This window comes from Geotrypetes seraphini, chromosome 18 (genome assembly GCF_902459505.1).
Source record: "Geotrypetes seraphini chromosome 18, aGeoSer1.1, whole genome shotgun sequence".
NCBI classification, from domain to species: domain Eukaryota; kingdom Metazoa; phylum Chordata; class Amphibia; order Gymnophiona; family Dermophiidae; genus Geotrypetes; species Geotrypetes seraphini.
The window spans coordinates 37,102,725-37,126,612 of NC_047101.1; the positions used below are offsets into that span (position 1 = coordinate 37,102,725).

Here is a 23,888-nt window from a genome sequence, read left to right on the forward strand (position 1 = left end):
TTTACTAGATGCATTTGCCTCTTTGAAATGAAAAGTGTGGAATAACTTGTAAGTTTCATGGCGCCACATCATTCTCTTCCTGGTAGGGCTGAGAACTTTTCAGTGGCTCCTTGTATTGTGATGTCATCATGCCTCATTCCACCAATGCCTAAGAGCCAACCTCATCGGCGATGTCACAATGGCTTGGTTTCCCTATACTTGAGCCCATTTACTAGATGCATTTGCCTCTTTGAAATGAAAAGTGTGGAATAACTTGTAAGTTTCATGGCGCCACATCATTCTCTTCCTGGTTGGGCTGAGAACTTTTCAGTGGCTCCTTGTATTGTGACGTCATCATGCCTCATTCCACCAATGCCTAAGAGCCAACCTCATCGGCGATGTCACAATGGCTTGGTTTCCCTATACTTGAGCCCATTTACTAGATGCATTTGCCTCTTTGAAATGAAAAGTGTGGAATAACTTGTAAGTTTCATGGCGCCACATCATTCTCTTCCTGGTTGGGCTGAGAACTTTTCAGTGGCTCCTTGTATTGTGATGTCATCATGCCTCATTCCACCAATGCCTAAGAGCCAACCTCATCGGCGATGTCACAATGACTTGGTTTCCCTATACTTGAGCCCATTTACTAGATGCATTTGCCTCTTTGAAATGAAAAGTGTGGAATAACTTGTAAGTTTCATGGCGCCACATCATTCTCTTCCTGGTTGGGCTGAGAACTTTTCAGTGGCTCCTTGTATTGTGATGTCATCATGCCTCATTCCACCAATGCCTAAGAGCCAACCTCATCGGCGATGTCACAATGGCTTGGTTTCCCTATACTTGAGCCCATTTACTAGATGCATTTGCCTCTTTGAAATGAAAAGTGTGGAATAACTTGTAAGTTTCATGGCGCCACATCATTCTCTTCCTGGTTGGGCTGAGAACTTTTCAGTGGCTCCTTGTATTGTGACGTCATCATGCCTCATTCCACCAATGCCTAAGAGCCAACCTCATCGGCGATGTCACAATGGCTTGGTTTCCCTATACTTGAGCCCATTTACTAGATGCATTTGCCTCTTTGAAATGAAAAGTGTGGAATAACTTGTAAGTTTCATGGCGCCACATCATTCTCTTCCTGGTTGGGCTGAGAACTTTTCAGTGGCTCCTTGTATTGTGATGTCATCATGCCTCATTCCACCAATGCCTAAGAGCCAACCTCATCGGCGATGTCACAATGACTTGGTTTCCCTATACTTGAGCCCATTTACTAGATGCATTTGCCTCTTTGAAATGAAAAGTGTGGAATAACTTGTAAGTTTCATGGCGCCACATCATTCTCTTCCTGGTTGGGCTGAGAACTTTTCAGTGGCTCCTTGTATTGTGATGTCATCATGCCTCATTCCACCAATGCCTAAGAGCCAACCTCATCGGCGATGTCACAATGGCTTGGTTTCCCTATACTTGAGCCCATTTACTAGATGCATTTGCCTCTTTGAAATGAAAAGTGTGGAATAACTTGTAAGTTTCATGGCGCCACATCATTCTCTTCCTGGTTGGGCTGAGAACTTTTCAGTGGCTCCTTGTATTGTGACGTCATCATGCCTCATTCCACCAATGCCTAAGAGCCAACCTCATCGGCGATGTCACAATGGCTTGGTTTCCCTATACTTGAGCCCATTTACTAGATGCATTTGCCTCTTTGAAATGAAAAGTGTGGAATAACTTGTAAGTTTCATGGCGCCACATCATTCTCTTCCTGGTTGGGCTGAGAACTTTTCAGTGGCTCCTTGTATTGTGATGTCATCATGCCTCATTCCACCAATGCCTAAGAGCCAACCTCATCGGCGATGTCACAATGGCTTGGTTTCCCTATACTTGAGCCCATTTACTAGATGCATTTGCCTCTTTGAAATGAAAAGTGTGGAAAAACTTGTAAGTTTCATGGCGCCACATCATTCTCTTCCTGGTTGGGCTGAGAACTTTTCAGTGGCTCTTTGTATTGTGATGTCATCATGCCTCATTCCACCAATGCCTAAGAGCCAACCTCATCGGCGATGTCACAATGGCTTGGTTTCCCTATACTTGAGCCCATTTACTAGATGCATTTGCCTCTTTGAAATGAAAAGTGTGGAATAACTTGTAAGTTTCATGGCGCCACATCATTCTCTTCCTGGTTGGGCTGAGAACTTTTCAGTGGCTCCTTGTATTGTGATGTCATCATGCCTCATTCCACCAATGCCTAAGAGCCAACCTCATCGGCGATGTCACAATGGCTTGGTTTCCCTATACTTGAGCCCATTTACTAGATGCATTTGCCTCTTTGAAATGAAAAGTGTGGAATAACTTGTAAGTTTCATGGCGCCACATCATTCTCATCCTGGTTGGGCTGAGAACTTTTCAGTGGCTCCTTGTATTGTGATGTCATCATGCCTCATTCCACCAATGCCTAAGAGCCAACCTCATCGGCGATGTCACAATGGCTTGGTTTCCCTATACTTGAGCCCATTTACTAGATGCATTTGCCTCTTTGAAATGAAAAGTGTGGAAAAACTTGTAAGTTTCATGGCGCCACATCATTCTCTTCCTGGTTGGGCTGAGAACTTTTCAGTGGCTCCTTGTATTGTGATGTCATCATGCCTCATTCCACCAATGCCTAAGAGCCAACTTCATCGGCGATGTCACAATGGCTTGGTTTCCCTATACTTGAGCCCATTTACTAGATGCATTTGCCTCTTTGAAATGAAAAGTGTGGAATAACTTGTAAGTTTCATGGCGCCACATCATTCTCTTCCTGGTAGGGCTGAGAACTTTTCAGTGGCTCCTTGTATTGTGATGTCATCATGCCTCATTCCACCAATGCCTAAGAGCCAACCTCATCGGCGATGTCACAATGGCTTGGTTTCCCTATACTTGAGCCCATTTACTAGATGCATTTGCCTCTTTGAAATGAAAAGTGTGGAATAACTTGTAAGTTTCATGGCGCCACATCATTCTCTTCCTGGTTGGGCTGAGAACTTTTCAGTGGCTCCTTGTATTGTGACGTCATCATGCCTCATTCCACCAATGCCTAAGAGCCAACCTCATCGGCGATGTCACAATGGCTTGGTTTCCCTATACTTGAGCCCATTTACTAGATGCATTTGCCTCTTTGAAATGAAAAGTGTGGAATAACTTGTAAGTTTCATGGCGCCACATCATTCTCTTCCTGGTTGGGCTGAGAACTTTTCAGTGGCTCCTTGTATTGTGATATCATCATGCCTCATTCCACCAATGCCTAAGAGCCAACCTCATCGGCGATGTCACAATGACTTGGTTTCCCTATACTTGAGCCCATTTACTAGATGCATTTGCCTCTTTGAAATGAAAAGTGTGGAATAACTTGTAAGTTTCATGGCGCCACATCATTCTCTTCCTGGTTGGGCTGAGAACTTTTCAGTGGCTCCTTGTATTGTGATGTCATCATGCCTCATTCCACCAATGCCTAAGAGCCAACCTCATCGGCGATGTCACAATGGCTTGGTTTCCCTATACTTGAGCCCATTTACTAGATGCATTTGCCTCTTTGAAATGAAAAGTGTGGAATAACTTGTAAGTTTCATGGCGCCACATCATTCTCTTCCTGGTTGGGCTGAGAACTTTTCAGTGGCTCCTTGTATTGTGACGTCATCATGCCTCATTCCACCAATGCCTAAGAGCCAACCTCATCGGCGATGTCACAATGGCTTGGTTTCCCTATACTTGAGCCCATTTACTAGATGCATTTGCCTCTTTGAAATGAAAAGTGTGGAATAACTTGTAAGTTTCATGGCGCCACATCATTCTCTTCCTGGTTGGGCTGAGAACTTTTCAGTGGCTCCTTGTATTGTGATATCATCATGCCTCATTCCACCAATGCCTAAGAGCCAACCTCATCGGCGATGTCACAATGACTTGGTTTCCCTATACTTGAGCCCATTTACTAGATGCATTTGCCTCTTTGAAATGAAAAGTGTGGAATAACTTGTAAGTTTCATGGCGCCACATCATTCTCTTCCTGGTTGGGCTGAGAACTTTTCAGTGGCTCCTTGTATTGTGATGTCATCATGCCTCATTCCACCAATGCCTAAGAGCCAACCTCATCGGCGATGTCACAATGGCTTGGTTTCCCTATACTTGAGCCCATTTACTAGATGCATTTGCCTCTTTGAAATGAAAAGTGTGGAATAACTTGTAAGTTTCATGGCGCCACATCATTCTCTTCCTGGTTGGGCTGAGAACTTTTCAGTGGCTCCTTGTATTGTGACGTCATCATGCCTCATTCCACCAATGCCTAAGAGCCAACCTCATCGGCGATGTCACAATGGCTTGGTTTCCCTATACTTGAGCCCATTTACTAGATGCATTTGCCTCTTTGAAATGAAAAGTGTGGAATAACTTGTAAGTTTCATGGCGCCACATCATTCTCTTCCTGGTTGGGCTGAGAACTTTTCAGTGGCTCCTTGTATTGTGATGTCATCATGCCTCATTCCACCAATGCCTAAGAGCCAACCTCATCGGCGATGTCACAATGGCTTGGTTTCCCTATACTTGAGCCCATTTACTAGATGCATTTGCCTCTTTGAAATGAAAAGTGTGGAAAAACTTGTAAGTTTCATGGCGCCACATCATTCTCTTCTTAACTGGGCTGAGAATGTTTCAGGAGCCCCTCATACTTCAGGAAACATGTTATGTTATGTGCAATCTTATATCCCGCCAAATCCGAGTTCTAGGCAGGTTAAATGGAATCATACATACTACATAGGACTGCTTTTACTAAGCTGCGAAAGCATTTTTAGCGCATGCAGAATTTTAGCGTGTTACGTGGCTAGAACTAACGCCATCTCAATGCTGGCGTTAGGGTCTAGCGCGTGCTAAAACCACTATCGCATTTATTAATTCACATATAAAGGTAATTTACTAAGGTAAAAGGAGCCCATAGGGTTTTATATGCTACATAAACATAACGTAACAAATTATTTCTCTACCGTATCTGCCTTTCAGTTCTGTACATTCACAGCGATATACAATGCAGCCTATTTAAATACTTTCTCGAATAAGTAGGTCTTTAAAGATTTCCTAAAACTTGGGTATGACTCGGATCTTAGAAACAATGTGCCAAAGGGCTGCCTGATAAGGCAGAATTCGATTCAAAAATCTTGTATATTGACAACCCTTTACTGATGGAAATTCAAATAATCTGGAACCTCAACCGGAACACAATCTGCCTACAAACGGAGAACGATTGGGAAAATAATTTGGAACTAAATCATTCATTATTTTACAACATATGCAGCCAAACGTAAGGCTCTTTTTTCCAAGGTGCGCTAGCGTTTTTAGGGCGCGCCCAAAAATTACCGCCTGCTTTAAAGGAGGCGGTAGCGGCTAGCGCGCGCGGCAATTTAGCGCACGCTATTCTGCGCGTTAGGGCCCTAACGCGCCTTTGTAAAAGGAGCCCTTAAACAAAATTCTGGCCTCAATCTACAACCAATGTAAACATTGATAGTAGTCCGAAATAGTGACAGCTGTGCTTTGGATGATATGCAATGTAAGATGCCTCTATAACAGCAAAATCCACTAACGTAACATAAAAATGGACAGTACAGTGGAATCTCGGTTTGCGAGTAACCCGGTTTGCGAGTGTTTTGCAGGAAGTCTTCTCCGACTCTGGTGAAGTTCGATAGAGGAGCCGCAGCTGCGGCTTTGAACTAAAAAATGAACTTTGTCTGGCCTAGTGCCTGAACAGTGGTCCCTGATTAATTTTATAACTTACCTCTAATCCCATCCCTATAATCTACCACAGTGACACTAGGAAGTTCTTCTTCACCGAAAGGGTGGTTGATCGCTGGACTAGTCTTCCACTTCAGGTTATTGAGGCCAGTAGCGTGCCAGATTTTAAGGCCAGATGGGACAGACATGTGGGATCTATCTGCAAAGATAGATAGGGAGGGTCATTGGAGTGGGCAGACTTGATGGGCCGTGGCCCTTATCTGCCGTCTATTTCTATGTTTCTATGTTACTCTTATCTGTACCCCCTCAATCCCTTTGTCTTCCAAGTACCTATCCAAAGCTTCTTTGAACCCCTGTAGCGTGCTCCTGTTTATCACATCCTCCGGTAGCGCGTTCCATGTATCCACCACCCTCTGTGTGAAAAAGAACTTCCTGGCGTTTGTTCTAAACCTCTCCCCTTTCAATTTCTCTGAGTGCCCCCTTGTACTTATTGATCCCCTTAATTTGAAAAATCTGTCCCTGTCTATTTTTTCTATGCCCTTCATGATCTTGAAGGTTTCTATCATGTCTCCTCTAAGTCTCCGCTTTTCCAGGGAGAAAAACCCTAGCTTTTTCAGTCTGTCAGTATATGAGAGGTCCTCCATGCCCTTTATTAGCTTAGTTGCTCTTCTCTGGACCCTCTCAAGTACCTCCATGTCCTTCTTGAGGTACGGCGACCAGAACTGAACACAGTACTCCAGGTGCGGGCGCACCATAGCACGATACAGTGACAGGATGACTTCCTTTGTCCTGGTCATGATACCCTTCTTAATGATACCCAACATTCTGTTTGCTTTCCTTGAGGCCGTGGCACACTGCGCCGACGCCTTCAATGTTGTGTCTACCATCACTCCCAGCTCTCTTTCAAGGTCGCTCACCCCTAGCGCTGATCCCCCCATTTTGTAAGTGAACATCGGGTTTTTTTTCCCTATATGCATGACCTTGCATTTCCCTATGTTGAAACTCATTTGCCACTTTTTGGCCCATTTTTCCAGTGTTGTCAGATCTTTTTGGAGATCTTCGCAGTCCTCCATGCTATTGACCTTGCGATATAGTTTGGTGTCATCCGCAAATTTAATAACCTCACATTTTGTTCCTGCTTCCAGGTCGTTAATGAATATATTGAATAGGAGCGGTCCCAGCACCGACCCCTGTGGAACTCCGCTCGTGACCCATTGCCAGTCTGAGTAATGTCCCTTTACTCCAAATTTAAATATGACTCTTGTCTTGATTGGTAACCAATGTAATTTTTGATAAGGTGTAACATGAACTGTCATTCTAAATAGTAAACATTTGATTGTAATGTCTGAGACTCCTTTGGCCCTTACAGGGTCTTCTTGATGGCTCTTTTGTAAGGTTTTTCAATTGAATCACATGATTCAAGTGAGTTCTTGTTTCAGTTGTGAAGCCCTCGTGCAAGTTCTGTTTTATACCTAACCACGTGTTGGTCATTTGTTAAGTGGATTCTTTCAAGGACTCCTGATGCAGGCTTGTTAGTCGAAACACGGTCCGTGTTGGGTCCGTTTTTTAGTTTCCGCCCTTTATGGCTGTCATTAAAGTACTTTTTTCAGGGGTTTTTTTTTTGCTTTCTGAGCGCATTCCTCTTTCTATTTAGAAGGGACTGAGGGATTCCGCATTATGAATGTGCAGTTAGCATGGTGATAATGTCAGTGCACTAGCTGACTGGTGCATCCATACCCATTATCTGCCCCTGACACACCCCTCTCCCAAAAAAATACAAAAAATATGTTATGTTATATTTACCCCCTCTTCTACGAAACCGCGCTAGCGGTTTTAGCGCAGAGAGCCGTGCTGAATGGCCCGCACTGCTCCCGACGCTCATTAAGTTCCTATGAGTGTCTGGAGAAGCGCGGGCCATTCAGCGCGGCTCTCTGCGCTAAAAACTGCTAGCGCGGTTTCATAGAAGAGGGGGTTAGTCTTTATATCCAACCAAACCCTCCATATTGGAGTTCAAGGTGGGTAATAGTCAGTGTTGTCCTTTAAACAGGTATAATCCTATGGCACATAGACTTCTAAATCAGTGGATTGCAAATAGCAATTTCATTGATTAAGTGGTAATGAGATACAAAACATGCAAATACCCCAACGTGACTCGCAGTGATGCACACACATGCACGGCATGTTAGGGCCCTGAAATCATAGTAAAATAACCCCAGCTTTTTGCTGAAGGAGCTTGCAAGCAACATTATTCTTTTACCTCAAAATTCAGCAACCTGTGGTACCAGGGTCTGACAGGTTGTTAATTCTGGTGGTAAATCAAGGTGTGGAAAAATGTGAACTTGATGAATTCCCCTTAATTGTTAATACCTATTTCATAGAATTATCCTCTAAGAGAGCTTCTGATAAAGGGCTGCCTATGTGTCACCTGCTCTGTATGGTTAGACACAAGTACTTATACCATCTAGAACTGAAAAATATTGACAGGTAAGTTAACCATATCATATAGATTCTTATACCCCACCAAATTTCCACAATGATTCGATGCAATTTGCAATAAGATTACTGAACAATAAATATGAACAGCAATTTACAGGCTTAACGAGAGAAGAGATATGTCTTCAGTATTTTTCTGAATTGGTAATGTGAGTTCAATTGACCCAGGAGCTGTGGTAGACTGTGCAAAGGTAGATCCATACAACTTTTTCCGATGAACATGTGACGGGGGAGGGAAGGTCAGCTTAAAATGTAGTATCGATCTGTGGAAGGAATTTGTAACAAGATAGTTATAGAAACAAAAATTAAGGAAACTAATCTTTACAGAACAACCCTATAGTATTCTTCTTGAATGGGTAAGAGGATCCGATGGCTTTGTCAACGTTTGGAGAACTGAAATCCTATCGCCCAGTTTTGACTTTGTTGCCTCTTTCTTTCTTCCAGATGGATCCACATGAAAATATTTTGTTGAGCACTCTTGAAATTAAAAATGAAATGGCTGCTTCTGAGGCTGTTATGGGTCTTGGGGACCCCAGAAGCACAATGCTGGCTTATGACAGTTCAAGCATCCAGTACCGGAAAGCTGGATTACCCAGACATAGCTTTGGCCGGAATGCTCTGGAACGGCACGTGGCACAAAAGAAGGGCAGGCTACGGCGACGTGCCTCCCAGCTGAAAATTACCATTCCCGACTTGACTGATGTAAATGCCATAGATCGATGGTCCCGCATGATCTTCCCTGTTGTGTTTTCCTTTTTCAACATCGTTTATTGGCTTTATTATGTGAACTAAATAACGGGCAACCATAGAAGAAGCAAGAACTGGATTTAACTCTGTTTTGATTGGTTGTACAACCAGAAATGGGACTTAGAAAAAATTTTATTCAGGACACAAGTTACTTTGAAACACCTTAGTTGCTGGCCCAGCCTATAGTTTCTCTAAGGTTTGAGTTGCTTCTACTGTATGCATTGCTAAATGCTTATATTTATATTCTTCATTTTCTCAGTTTAACTAGTAACACATTCACATGTGATTTAGGTAAAAGTGTTGATTTATGGTTTGTTGATTCCTTTTGCCTGCACATAAATTTAAATATGATCTCAATTAGATTATTCTGTACAAATACATATTTTCAAAGACATTTATTAGTACTATGGGTTAGTAAGGATGTGCATATGGTACATTTTAATTTTGTGAATGATTCTGCATAAAAAAACAAAAAACAAAAAAAGCACCATTTCAAAAAACAAACAAAACCTTTTTGCAAAACCTTTTGACATAGGATTCAAAGGCAAATTTTTCATGCAGTCTAAACCAAGTAAAATTTTTCATAAAAATATTTAGAAGATCTAGTCTTTTTCTGTGAAACTAGTGGCAGATTTTCAGGAATTTTCATGAACAGTAATCAGAAGTCAGTGGGTCAGCATTAAGTAAGGTCCTTTGAGCTAGATGGGAAAAGTGAAGGCCAAAATACGATATTTTACCTAACAAGGGGAAGAATTCCAGTTTCACTCTTTTAGCTTTTTGGTGTAAAACGTTTTTGCACATGTCTGTGTGTCACTTCCTTGCGAAACTTGGACGTACTTGCACATCAGTGTTTCAGTAGGCAAAAGTGCTTTAAGATATATTGCATATTATATGTGTCTCATTTTTCATGCATAAACTTGAAAACTATCAGTGCCTACCATCTTCCAGTTTGCATGATAGTCAAATGTTCCTTAGGAGAAGCTCAAGTCATTTCTGTAACTTCCAAAGGACTACAGCATTCGACTTGTGGCAGAGTGCAATTATACAAAGCTTAAAATAGAAACTAAAGCAATTAATGAAATGGCAGTCATTCGAGGCAAAATTCACTACAATGTATTGTAGTTCAGCGTTGGCCATTAAAAAGCTGCAAATTCTCTCTAGTGATTTCATACTTCGAATGGAGCTACTTGCGAATTATCCATATAGATCCATAGAAATCTGCAATTTTTTTAATGGTATGAGTTGTATATAGGGGTTAGAACTCAGGTTAGAGAAAGGGTTATGGTCCCTAGCATGAATGTTGACTGTCACTGAATAATAAAGACAGCTATCTGGGGCCTCTTTAGTTTCAGAAGGAATGTGTGATTCATTCCTTGCTCTTAGCTCACCAATCAAATCACCAGGGTTCTAGGTGATACAATAGGCATTTGCCATGTCATCAGAAAAGTGTCTTCCAGTGTTTTTATGTGAACATGTCTGAAATATAGTATATAGACATACTATCAAATTCATGGTTGAAAAAAATATTCACTTTTGGATATTCACTCAGATTTAACAACTAAGCAGCAACATTTCCAAAAGCTGCAGGATGGGGCTGATTCAAGGCTCCTCTTCCACCAACTTATAGCCTTATCCAGTTTGAATAAAATGGATATAGCGCACTGTTTTAGTAGGTATACTAAGGCTTGTCTGTTATGTGTAGCTAAGCAAGTGCTTAGCAATGACTCAGCACCTTTTGAAAGAAATGGATATTTTATGAAAATGAGTACAAAATAAAACGATTTCCGGTATCACATTCTACCTTCCAAAGCAAATGTTTTGCACTTAATTAGTAGATTTCCACTTCATTTTTTTTGCATTACAACTTTTGAATTCAAGGATGAATTTCTTTATTATTTATTTCCTAAGACTTTTTTTTTTTTTTTCTTTTTCTACAGTTTTAAAAGTTTAAGAAATATGTGCCAAAAGGTGACATTCAGCACAGATGGTTATGCAGAAAAATCCTGTCCTTCCACACTTATCTTTCTGTTTCTTCTGGATGGCACTTTTTAATTAAGGATACGGGGAGCTTCAAGTGTTGTCACCTCTGAAGCCCTTTTTCTGCAGTCTTGCAAATAAGTGTAAGAAAAAGATGGTCCGAAAGTGAATTTTGTTATGCACTATAAAGGCAATAGTTTATTCTTCATTTACTATGAGGAATGGCATCAAATCTAGCGGTAGATCCAAGAATTATAGGAGCCCTGTTATTCTAGCTTAGCCCGCGCTAATAGAATTAATGCACACTTAAGGCTATATTCAATATATGGGGCCCAAAGATTGGTGCCCTAAAAAGCGCTATGCTATAATCTGTGCTTAAAATTTATGCACGGTTTCTAGAATATTAATTATGCCCAGGAGCTGCAACTAAATTGAGATACAGCCATTTGCGCCAAGGCAGATATGGCGCAAATGCATGTGTCGAAATTTAGGTGTAGATGACTGTTTTATAATTATGCATGTAACTAAAAGTAGCGGCCCCGATCTGTCCATGATGCATCCATTACTATGCCCCCTTTTTTGACTCGCGTGCAAAATTTAGATGCAGACCCCCAAGTCTAAATGTATGTACATAACATGTAATTGATTTTAATTAGTATCAGTAATTGCTTAAGCCAGTTATTGACGCTAATTACCTTGCTGTTCAATTAAATTGCGTGCGCAATTTTGGGTATGTGACCAAAATTGCGCGCAGAGATTTTTAGTTCTAGGTATAATATGAGCTTCTTGGCATTTAGGCCCCGATTCTAACAGCACCTAAAAATTAGATGAACACTGAGGAACGCAATGCATAGTGGCTATCTTCAGTTAGACGTCATTTATAGAATTGCGCCTAGCAGCCTAAAATGGACTTAGACGCCGGTACTTAGGTATAAATAGGGGGCGCCTAAGTCCGTTTTAGGCTTCTGCAAAAAAACCACACTCTTCCACGATCTGCCTTTAACCACGCCCACTTCCTGGAAGGTACTTCGGACTAAACTCCTACCCAAAATTAGTAAGTGCCTAGCAATTTAGGCACCAAACTAGCAATTTTAATTTAAGCCAATTATTGAGCCAATCAAGCTCGTTATCGGCACCAATTAAGCTAATGAAATAAGTTAGATGCCTACATCATATAGGCGCACCGATTTGGGTGCCTAAGTTCATGCATCTTTTATAGAATCTGGGCCTTCATGCAGTGACGTAGCGAGGGTGAGTGCCATGTGCGTGTGCGCCTCTTTCCCGTACCTTTTTAACTTTGGCACCAGCAGCCGCCAACTTACTGCCGTGGTCGGCTTCAACGCTCTCTTTTTGACATCACTTCCTAGGTGTGGGTCCTGAAAGTGACATCGGAGAGAGCGCCGAAGCCGACGTGGGCAGTAAGTTGGTGGCTGCTGGTGCCAAAATTAAAAAGGTAGGGGGAAGAAGAGGGAACGCAGAGAGGGGGAGGATTGCCGGTGCCCCGAGGAAGATGGCGCCCAAGGCGGACCACCCCCTTGCACTTCCCCTACCTTGCCACTGCCTTAATGTGTGCTAAGCTTTAGTAAAGGAGCCCCATAGAGATCTGCCAAATCTGTAAAACTGTCTGTGCTTCAAAGACTCATCATCTGTATAATCTCCAGCTACCATTTTCCCCCTTCTTGATTGTATAGCTGTAGGATACTCCCTTTTGGTGCTTAGATTCATACATTCTGTGACTGTTTCATTAAGGTTGGCATTTAAGATAGATGTTCAAAAAGATCCAATTTATAGTGGAATGAAATTTGGCCTTTTTCAGAAATGCAGTGACATTAAGTTGGTTTTTTTTCCACTAGGAAATGTATCTTTTTGAATATGAAAGACTATAAAGCTGTAGGTTTTGTGTCTGTTAACAGTTTTGCTTGGATTAATAATGAAGGAACAGGTTCTCAAAGAATTTATTGACCAAAGAATAAATCCATTTCTCATACAGCGATCCTGCATCTAGCAAAGTCATTAAGATTACCTCATAGCGCTGAAAATTGTGATTGCACAAAACTATAATAATGATCTACCGTAGTTCTTCATTTCATTGCTAAAACTTTTCTTTTTTTTTTTTTTTTAAGTTTCAAATATCTTTATTCCAATATGCAACAAAGCAATGGAAGGAGGAGCTTAGAACTGAATGACCTGGCCCTTTCTTTTCTTGTCACCTCCAAGCTCAAAATGCTTGCGTCTCTTAATAGCCAGCATCCTTTTAGACCTGCAGTTTGGCTTCACGCACTCGAGCCTCAAGACAATCTTTTTGGTGGTCTTAGCCTTCTTACGGAAAATAGGCTTCGTTTGACCACCATAGCCACTCTGCTTACGATCATATCTTCTCTTTCCCATGGCATAAAGAGAGTCCTTGCCCTTCTTGTACTGGGTCACTTTGTGAGGCTGATGCTTACAACATTTTTTGCAATAAGTCCTATGAGTTTTTGGGACGTTCACCATCTTGCCACCCGCAACAGACCAGAGAGAAAGAAAAAAGGCCGGACATTTCTAAGTAGCCAATGGTCTGAATCAAGTATAAGTCCAGCGTCATCTTTCTCCTCTTCAACCACCTCGGGCCCAGTATTTTGTACTCCGTACGGCTTATGATTATAAAACTGGACTATAAATGATGCAATTAATGTGCTTCTTTATGCCATTCATCTGTTTCTTATGGAGGCATAGCCAGTAGGAGTGCAGTGGCCCAAGAACTTGTGGAAACAGGTTTGATTTACATAGTAGCTCCTTGTGAGTCTGGGCAAGGGTGTCAAGTCAAAAGCGCGCCGGGACAAAGGCGCGCCCAGACAATTACTGTTTTTAGTGCTCCGACGGGAGGGCGTGGGGGTGGAACCCCCCCACTTTACTTAATAGACATCGCGCCCCGTTGTGGGGGTGTTGTGGAGGGTGTGGGGGGTTGTAACCCCCCACATTTTACTGAAAACTTAACTTTTTCCCTGTTTTTAGGGAAAAAGTTAAGTTTACAGTAAAATGTGGAGGGTTACAACCCCCCATAACGCCGGCGCGATGTCTAATAAGTAAATTGGGGGGGGTTCCCCAACAAAACCCCCTGTAATTTAGAGCGGCGTGGCGGCACGCGCTGCGCTCAATTGTCGGCGTGCGCTTTTGTCTTTCGCACCGTTCTCTATGAACCCTGGGCAAGCAACTTAAACATCCATTGCAACAGGTACAAAATGAGTACCTGTGTCTAATACAGTCCTTGGATATACTGTAAACTTCTTTGACTGTAATCACTGAAAGGTGGTATTTCAAATCCCAGCCCCTTTCTGTTTTTGGTTTTCTTTTTGTAGTTGTTGAATGGAGGTAGAACAATTACTTTCCTAATCACTGATGTCTTTTCACATTCACTAGTTAGGGGGTGTAAGATTGCCAGAACTTACTATAGTAAAATCAGAACCCCTAGACCCACCCCCCAGGCCCGCCCATTTCTACCCATCCCCGCCCGGTTACACCCAAGTCCTGCCCTAGCCCCGCCCCAGCCTCCCCACCACTTCATGTTCTCGTCAGGCAGGAGGAAATCCACGCATGCGTGCATTTCCTCCTGCCTGACGCAATTTACAGGAGACCTTTCAAAACCCGGATGAACTGTCAGGTTATGAACAGCCATCCAGACCCCCGGATATAGCCTCGAAAAGGAGAACGTCCAGGGAAATTCGGGCATCTGGTAGCCCTAGGGGTGTGCATTCTGTTCTTTCAAGCGCCTTAAAACAATTGGGGGGTCCTTTTACTACAGTAGTGTTTCTCAGCTCGGTCCTGGAGTACCCCCTAGCCAGTCAGATTTTCAGGATTTCCACAATGATTATGCATGAAAGAAATTTGCACATAATGGAAGCAGTGTATGCAAATCAAGTACAGCGGTACCTCGGTTTACGAGTGCACCGTTTTGCGAGTGTTTTGCAAGACGAGCAAAACATGTGCAAAATCGGTGCCTCGGAAACCGAGCATGGCTCGATTTACGAGCACCCCCCCCCCCCCGCGCGATCCGGCACCCCCCCTGCCTCGAACCAGCACCCCCCCGCCACGATTCGACCCCTCCCAACACGATTGGGCACTCCCCCGCCGCTTCTTACCCTCATGTGGGCACTCTTGAAGATTGGCCCTCGTCTGCTGGGCCTTGAGCATCTGAGCATGCTCAAGGCCCAGCAGACGAGGAGTCTGATCTTCTAGAGTACCCAGATGAGGGTAAGAAGTGGCGGGGGGGTGCCCAATTGTGTCGGGGGGGATGTCGGATCATGTCGGGGGGGGGTCGGATCATGTCGGGGGGTGCCCAATCGTGTCGGGGGGGGGTCGGTTCATGGCGGGGGGGTGCCAGATCGCAGGGTGGGGGGCCTTCGAGGGGAGCAATGCCGGTTCTCGGGGGGGGAACGCATCAAAACGAGTTTCCATTATTTCCTATGGGGAAACTCGCTTTGATAAACGAGCATTTTGGATTATGAGCATGCTCCTGGAATGGATTATACTCGTAATCCAAGGTACCACTGTATATGCATGTTCACTGTGCATATCATGAAAATCTGAATGGCAAGGGGGTACTCCAGGACCGAGCTGACAAACACTGTACTACAGCTTACTGGGTGCTAAGAGACATTAGTGTGTGTTAAGTGTCACATAGCCCATAAGTATAAAATAGGCTGCACACCATTTAGGAAAGGCTAAGCTTTAGTGAAAGAGCTCTTTGGTACACACAAGATCAATTGCTTACATAGAGATGTACAAATTGATGCATATGCAATCAATATTTATGCATTAAAATGTATTTAGCATTTTTATGGGCTGCGCCTCTGAAAACAAGGGGCCCTTTTACCAAACAGCAGTAAAAAGTAGCCTTAGTATGTTCTTACATGAATCATCCCTGCATGATAAGGACATTTGTAGCACAAGGGTAAGATGGCCGATTTTTCTACCTCCTGTCTTAATGACCATGTGCTAATTTTCCCATTAGCCTGAGCCCCTACCGCATCCTGTTTTGTAGACCGTAAGGTCCAGATTCTGTAAATAGTGCCTAAATCATCCGGCGCCTAGAAAAATGATGTCGGTCGCATGCCAGTCGTACTTTCAGAATCTTGCGTAGCAGCACCTATGGAAAAACTTAGGCGCCAGAAATGAGGGTTTTAAAAGGCCTACATGTCAGGTGCCTACGTTTTTGGAGAATCACGCTTACTGGCGTCTAAGTCACGCTCCGCCCATAAAAATTCCCACTTAGGTGTTAGGCGTCACTAAGTGCCATGCGATAGGCACCTACCTTTTATAGAATTGGGTAGGCACCTGTCACCAAATTATTTATTTTTCAATTATGGAAGCTGTTAAAGGGATTTTGTCAATTACCATATATACTCAAATATAAGCTGAGATTTTGGGGCCCAAAAATGGGGATCTCGTCTTATATTCGGGTCAGCACCCCCTCCCAGACTTGTTGCAGGCCTCCTCTTTGTGCTGAGCCACTTGCTTAATGGCTGCCACGAGTTGATCGCTGGACTAGTCTTCCACTTCAGGTTATTGAGGCCAGCAGCGTGCCAGATTTTAAGGCCAGATGGGACAGACATGTGGGATCTATCCGCAAAGATAGATAGGGAGGGTCATTGGGGTGGGCAGACTTGATGGGCCGTGGCCCTTATCTGCCGTCTATTTCTATGTTTCTAAGGCATCAAGATCGGGGCAGCAGAGAGCAGGGCGTCAATGGAGCTGGAGAGTCGGAAAGGACGTTTGCGAATGGACCCCAGCAGTCGCTTCTTGAGTTGATTGGCCAGCCCAGTCGGTTCGCAAAATTTGCTTTGTGAATCTAACCCTTAGTACAGGTTGTGCCCACTCCACCCCCGGTGTATAAAAATAAATGTAATTTTTCAGTGCATGGGTAGCACATGTTAATCCTAAAAGTACCAGAGGATGAATGTCTTTTTTTGCTGTGGTGAACACATGTAAAGATTTGCTGCAGCTTAGTTAAAAGACTCCCAAACATCCAAATCAGTTTACAACATTAAAAAGCACAACCTTTTACAAAATGGTAGAGCAGTTTTTAGCGCCAGCTGCGGTGGTACCAGCTCTGAGGCTCACAGGAACTCTGTGAGCGTTGGAGCAGTTGCCGCCATGGCCGGCACTAAAAACCATGTTACATTTTTGTAAAAAGGGGCGGGAGAGTTTATAATAAATCTAATGTGTACAAATATGGGATCTTTTCCAGATAAGCCCCGCCAAAAAGATAACCTCCGCCACCCAAAAAAGATGATAAAAAAGAGGCGCAATCTGTATAAAGTAAAGTGGGGGGGGTTCCCCCCCCCAATGCCCCCACCGTCGGAGCCCTTAAAAAAATGGTCGACAGTTTATCCTATTTTTTATAATGTTAAGTTTCATATCCTCTTTTTTATAATCTTTTTTGGGTGCTCCGATGGGGGGGCGTGGGGGGGAACCCCCCCCCACTTTATACACATCGCGCCACGTTGTGGGGGCGTTGTGCTGAGAACTTCACTGGTTAAGGTTGCGTGTGCTGGCAAAAGGTGGCGGGGCTTAACTTTCGGCGCGTGCCCTTTTTCCATTAGTGGCGGGGCTTATCTGGAAAAGATCCCGAAAATGTTATGAAAGGGAACATGTACAGTGAACCAAACATACCCAAAAGTCAAGAAAAAAAAATTCTGAAAATATAAGGAAAAGAGCTGAAAATTTGGGGCTAATGTGAATGGCAGCAGTATTTCCTTATCTCAATTGTGATTTCATACCATTAAAACTGACAGACATTCAAGGTAATCTCATGACTATAATTCTATCATTATCTAAAAGGCTATAGTTGGGTAACACTGGACTCTAAATTTACCTATTTATTCTCTCTCTGCTGGGTATACAAAAGCAAATGTTTTTGAATTCCTTGGGATAACTCTGGAATATATGTGCTAAACAGTGTTAGAACAGCTGGCAAAGTGTACTTCCTGCCAATTAAGAAGGCTCATGTTAAACTCTTATTTGATGGGTCATTTAAGGCAGTGTTTCTCAACTCGGTCCTGGAGTACTACTCTCTTGCCAGTCAGGTTTCCAGGCTTTCCACAGTGAATTTGCATAAACTCACGAGGTCAGCGGGGGGGTCGCGGGTCGGCGGGGGGGCAATCAGGGGCTCGGGGGGGCGGACGTTGTGGGGGGGATTGTGTAGAGGGCAGGAAGGCCTGGGATCCCTCCTGCCCGTATTTTAGTGGGGGGTGAGGGTTAGAGAGGGTTGCGGGCCAGGAGGGCTTGGGCTCCCTCCTGGCCCCAATGAATTAGGCCGGGGGGTGGGAGGTTGGGGATCGCGGGGCAGGAGGGCTTGGGCTCCCTCCTGCCCTGATGCATGCACTGCCTCTTTTATATGCACATTTCTTTCATGCATATTCATTGTGGGTATCCTGAAAACCTGACTGGCAAGGGGGTGCTCCAGGACCGAGTTGAGGAACACTGATTTAAGGCTCCTTCTACTAAGGCTGTTACGCACTTAACTTGCAAATTAGCGTGTGTTAGCCACTTCTGCACATGGTAGTTTAGAAGTTAGCATGTGCTAATTCTGCGTGCTGTGAGTGACTTTACATATAGCATGAAAGTTGTGTGGGCAAGTTACAAGATCAGTTTAGTTAGACCCGTAGCCCCCACCCTATACAAAACTGTAGCGTGGTTTTTAGCGCCGGCCATGGCGGTAACAGTTCTTGATGCTCGTAGGAATTCTATGACCATCGGCGCTGTTACCGCCGCAGCCAGCGCTAAAACCCCCACTACAGTATTATAAAAAGGGGGGTTAATATAATAACAAACTGATTGGTATTGAAAACAATAGTAGGCTTCGCTGGGCCTTAACGTGGTGCTAGTTGTATATGGCTTATGAAATATGCTTTCTATGTCATGTTTAATCTTCCCCCTAATTTTAAAAGCCCTGCTAGTGTTTTTAGCGCCGGCCATCGTGGTAAGAGCTCAGACGCTCATAGGATTCTCATAAGCGTCTGAGCTGTTAACAGCCGCAGCCGGTGCTAAAAATGTTTCCGCAGCTTTGTAAAGGAGGGAGATAGCCAGGTCAAAGGGGTCATGAAAAGAACGCCATTAAACTACCCTGTTTCCCCGATGATAAGGCAGGGCCATCAAATAAGACAGCCCCCCCTTTTTAGAAAAAAATGTAAAATAAGGCACCCCCCCCCCCGCAAATAAGCCACCCACCGATACCTGCGCTTACCCGAATCGGGTGGTACGGTGGGTGACTCCGTGTGGTCCCTCCATTTACCGTATTTGCCTCCATGGCTGCGTGCCGCGCCTCGTCATGAAGTGAAGAGGAGGAAGTGACAGGACTGCAGCGCGCGCACGTGACTCCGCGCAAGGAAACACAGGCAGCTTCCCTCATCCCTCCCTAACGGAGACTGCAGGAGTTTGTTCACGGCCAGAACATCCAAAAGTGAGACACGCAGACAGGTTTCTTTTGCTGTGAGCAATACCACTTACTGTATATAAAGCATACGGTATATAAACAATGGTTTCACATTGTCAAGTCCCCTCTGATGCTGCACTACAGAATAATCTCTTTACTGTGTTTCCCTGATGGAGAACATTGGGGACATTAAATGGTACAATATATGGTATGATGGATAAAGCTGGCCATGCACGGTACGATTTTTCGGCCGACCGATTCTTCAGCCGACCGTTTTCTTCCTCCAACGAACGCATTGCGAACGTACCTATCGCGAACGTAATAAAATTCTGTTTTTTTTCAACAATAACTGTGTACTGTAGTCTTCTTCATGGGTAAATAAGGCATCCCCCCGAAAATAAGCCCTAGAGCATATTTTGGCCTTCCAAAAAAAAAATAAGACAGTGTCTTACCATCGGGGAAACAGGGTATGAAAGCAAACAATCCCTCTAACCATCTAAAAGTCATGGGAAAGGGACAAGTGAAGAAGAAAGAAGGAAGTGCTCCATCCCACAAGCAACCAATCAGTAAACTGAATGATTAGAAGCCAATTCGTAGTAGTAAATTTTAAGATCGGACTTAAATTTAGAAAAAAAGAATGGTTCAGAACAATGATAAGATTGGGGGGTGGGGCGGGGGGGGGGTTAGTCCATATTTTGGAGACCAAAAAGAAAAATGTAGAATAACACAGTGCCCCAAAAATCCTTGTGAACTCATAAATTGCTTTTTAACTGCCGGTAGAACTAACTGGCACTAAATAGCAGTTACAAGCACAACTCTCTTAGCTGGTGTTCTAGAGCAGTGTTCTTCAACCACCGGTCCATGGACCAGTGCCGGTCCACAGAAATTTCCTGCCGGTCCATCAGGCCCAAAACAGTGTTCTTCAACCGCCGGTCCATGATGCGATCGATGTGGCGTTATCTTCGAGCCAGCTCCCTCTTCCTGATTCAGTGCACAAAGCCACGGGCAGTGGCTCCTACGGGCGTCCTGCGCCAGGACCGGAAGCCTTCTCTTTGACATCGCGACGTCAGAGGGAAGGCTTCCAGATGAGGCACGGGACGTGCAAGGTGCAATTAGTACTATTATGGGGGCGGGGTCTGGGGTGGAGATTGGGTAGAGATGGGCGGGGTCTGGCCCACGACTTAGCCCCATGTTCTTCAACCGCCGGTCCACAGAATAATTATTTTATTTCTGCCGGTCCATAAGTGTAAAAAGGTTGAAAAGCACTGTTCTAGAGCAGTGGTCTGAAACTCAAACCCTTTGCAGGGCCACATTTTGGATTTGTAGGTATTTGGAGGGCCTCAGAAAAAATAATTAATGTCTTATTAAAGAAATGACAATTTTGCATGAGGTAAAACTCTTTATAGTTTATAAATCTTTCCTTTTGGCTAAGTCTTAATAATAATATTGTCATTTATAGCTAAAGAGACGTATGATCAAGAAACTGTTTTATTTTACTTTTGTGATTATGATAAACATACCCAGGGCCTCAAAATAGTACCTGGCTGCATGTGGCCCCCGGGCCGCGAGTTTGAGACCACTGTTCTAGAGGGATCTTCAAAACATTTCTGCACTTTCATAAAATAATAATAATAATTTATTTTAAAATGGTTAAATGGTTGGGGCAGGAGACGTGGTAAGAGGGTGTGCCGTAGAACATCTTGTGATTAGTCAGGCAAAACAGGGTGATTATGTGGAAAAGGGTTTAATTTGTTTTTGAGATATTTAATAAATAGTGTTTAAAAAAAGTGCAGAAACGTTTTCAAGATCCCTTGTATGATACGTGTGCACAAATTCTATTGGGCACATCTGCTAGGGGGTGTGGTCATGGGAGGGGCATGGGTGGGTCAGGTCCGTTCCTAGCTACAGTTAAATATGAGCATTTACACCAGAATTTGATACGGCATAAGTGCTCACAACTAAAGTTAAGCACGTGCGGTAAATGCAGACTTACACCCATATTCTATAATGGCAATCATGCATAGTATGCTATGCCCTGCTGCCTAAATTTCAGGTGCCCTTTCTTGAATCTGCCACCTTATGTTAGGGTTTGGGAACTAGGTAAGACAGGGGTAATATATGTACATGGTGCAAAAAACATACCATATTAGCTGTCAAATGTGCTGTTAGAATGGGATCAATTAGTGCCTCTTCAAGAGGAGATGTTCTGCTCGCTAATTGAAAACATAAGCTTTGCCATACTAAGACCCAGTATCCTGTTTCCACCAGTGCCCAATCCAGGTCACATTCCAGAGCTGAGGTTGTGATGTCATAATGTCTCATTCCACCAATGCCTAAGAGCCAACCTCATCACTGATGTCACAATGGCTTGATTACCCTATACTTGGCTAACATAAGAGCTGCAATACTGGGACAGACTAAAGGTCCATCAAGCCCAGTATCCTGTTTCCAACAGTGCCCAGTCCAGATCACAAGTACCTGGCAAGATCCTAAAAAAATAAAACTGATTTTATGCTGCTTATCCTAGAAATAAGCAGTGGCTTATGGACTTATAAGAAATTATCCAAATCTTTTTTAAACCCTGTTAAGCTAACTGATTTCAGTACATTCTCTGGCAACCAATTCCAGAGTTTAATAACACTTTGAGTGAAGAAATATTTTCTCTGGTTTGTTTTAAATCTACCACTTAGTAGTTTAAATACCTGTCCTCTAGTCCTAGTAATTTTGGTAAGAGTATGAGTAAACAAGCAATTCACGTCTACCTGTTCCATGCCACTCAGTATTTTATAGACCTTTACCATATCTCCCCTGAGCTGTCTCTTCCTCAAGCGAAGGAACCCTAGCCACATTAGCCTTTCCTCACAGGAAAGTCATCCCATTCCCTTTATCATTTTTGTCTCCCTTCTCTGTACCTTTCCTAATTCCGCTATATCTTTTTTGAGATGCGGAGACCAGAATTGCACACAGTAGTCGAGGTATAGTCACAGCTTGAAATGATACAAACGCATTATATTGTTTAAATTTTTTTCAATTCTACTCCTTTCCAGATAGTTCCTAACAGTCTATTTGCTTTCTTGGCCACCGCTGCATGCTGAGCACAAGTAAATTTGATTTTCATTTATTAAAAGTTTCCAAATGTGCATAAAAAATTTGTATGAACAAGCGCTTTTAAACAAACTGAAAATTAGCCAAAGAGCTGGGGAAAGCCTGAAAATGATGTAATATAAACCCTCTTATACAATACCAAATGGTGTAAAAATGCTATGACTTGATGGTATCCGTCACCAAGAATATGTCTCTAAGTGTTCTATTAATTCTACTTTCACTTCAGATATTCATGACAATTGTTAATGGACTTCAGAACCACCCGCCTCCGACCGTTATTGATTAAATTCTAAACGGGGAGCTCTTGGGTGTGTATCTCCTCACTGGTCTCAACAATTTTTATATGTTTAATAAATTTTTTTTTTACTTTCTGTGCTTCAATAGTATTACTTAAGTATGTACTTATCAAGTAATACAGCAGTAGGACCCGACATGTTTAGCTTCCGCTTCGTCAGGGATCCATGCGTAACCGCTAACATCTAACCCGCTTTAAATTTAATGTGCAAGATTAATGTGCACATTAAATTTAAAGCAGGTTGGATGTTAGCGGTTACGCATGGATCCCTGACAAAGTGGAAGCGAAACATGTCTGGTCCTACCGCTGTATTACTTGATAAGATAAGTACATACTTAAGTAATACTATTGAAGCACAGAAAGTAAAAAAAAAATTTATTAAACATATAAAAATTGTTGGGACCAGTGAGGAGATACACACCCAAGAGCTCCCCGTTTAGAATTTAACCAATAACGGTCGGAGGCGGGTGGTTCTGAGGTCCATTAACAATTGTCATGAATATCTGAAGTGAAAGTAGAATCAATGGAACACTTAGAGACATATTCTTGGTGACGGATATTGAAGAGAGACAAGATTGAGTTTCAGTTCCAAGATTAAATACACAGCCTTTATTAGGTGATGACTTGATGGTACACATTTTGCCATGGGCATGCATTGGGTGGAGTTACCACATACACATGTAGATTATGAAATACCTTAATCTAATGCAGATATGTGCATAAAGTATGTACCTTCATTTCCTGCAGCTTTTAAGCAATTGTAAATGGCATTGGGGCTCATTTTCCAAGCACTTAGGCCCTGATTCTATAAACGGTGCCTAAATAACTCCTAGCCACCATTTATAGAATCACACCTAGTAGTGCCTAATCGGTGCTAAGTGGTAGGCACACTCCCATTTAGGTCAGGGTTTTCTTTGCCTAATGAGTGTGTCTAAGTTAGGCACCTACTGGTACTTAAGTCAAACTATGCCCCAAATCAATCACAAAACCACCTAGAATCTGTCCCAACCATACCTACTTGCTGGTAGGCACCTTGGAGTAGATGCCTATGTTGAAATGGTAGGTGTCTACCAGCTAATTATTTTTAATGGTGCTTTCAATTAATAGTGCTGATTGAACCAATTAAGAAAATTA

The 23,888-nt window shown here is 43.1% G+C and overlaps 2 protein-coding genes across 4 annotated transcripts in view; one reads left to right on the forward strand and one right to left on the reverse strand.

The window, feature by feature from the left end:
• The window catches only part of GABRB2 (gamma-aminobutyric acid type A receptor subunit beta2), a 477,172-nt gene extending 466,554 nt beyond the window's left edge, over positions 1–10,618 (forward strand). The window contains exon 9 of one of the 3 annotated variants that reach the window (XM_033927785.1): positions 8,657–10,618. In XM_033927785.1, coding sequence (XP_033783676.1) covers positions 8,657–9,009 — 353 coding nt within the window. In that variant the 3' untranslated portion in view covers positions 9,010–10,618. Of the gene's footprint in view, positions 1–8,580 lie in introns of all 3 variants that reach the window. The other 2 variants (XM_033927783.1, XM_033927784.1) reach the window with 2 other exon arrangements.
• A 2,443-nt stretch (positions 10,619–13,061) lies between these two features.
• LOC117351912 (60S ribosomal protein L36a-like) lies at positions 13,062–13,465 on the reverse strand. Its single transcript, XM_033927786.1, has one exon. It carries the CDS (start codon positions 13,432–13,434, stop codon positions 13,114–13,116), a length of 321 nt encoding a protein of 106 aa, XP_033783677.1. The 5' UTR covers positions 13,435–13,465; the 3' UTR covers positions 13,062–13,113.
• Positions 13,466–23,888: the final 10,423 nt, after the last annotated feature.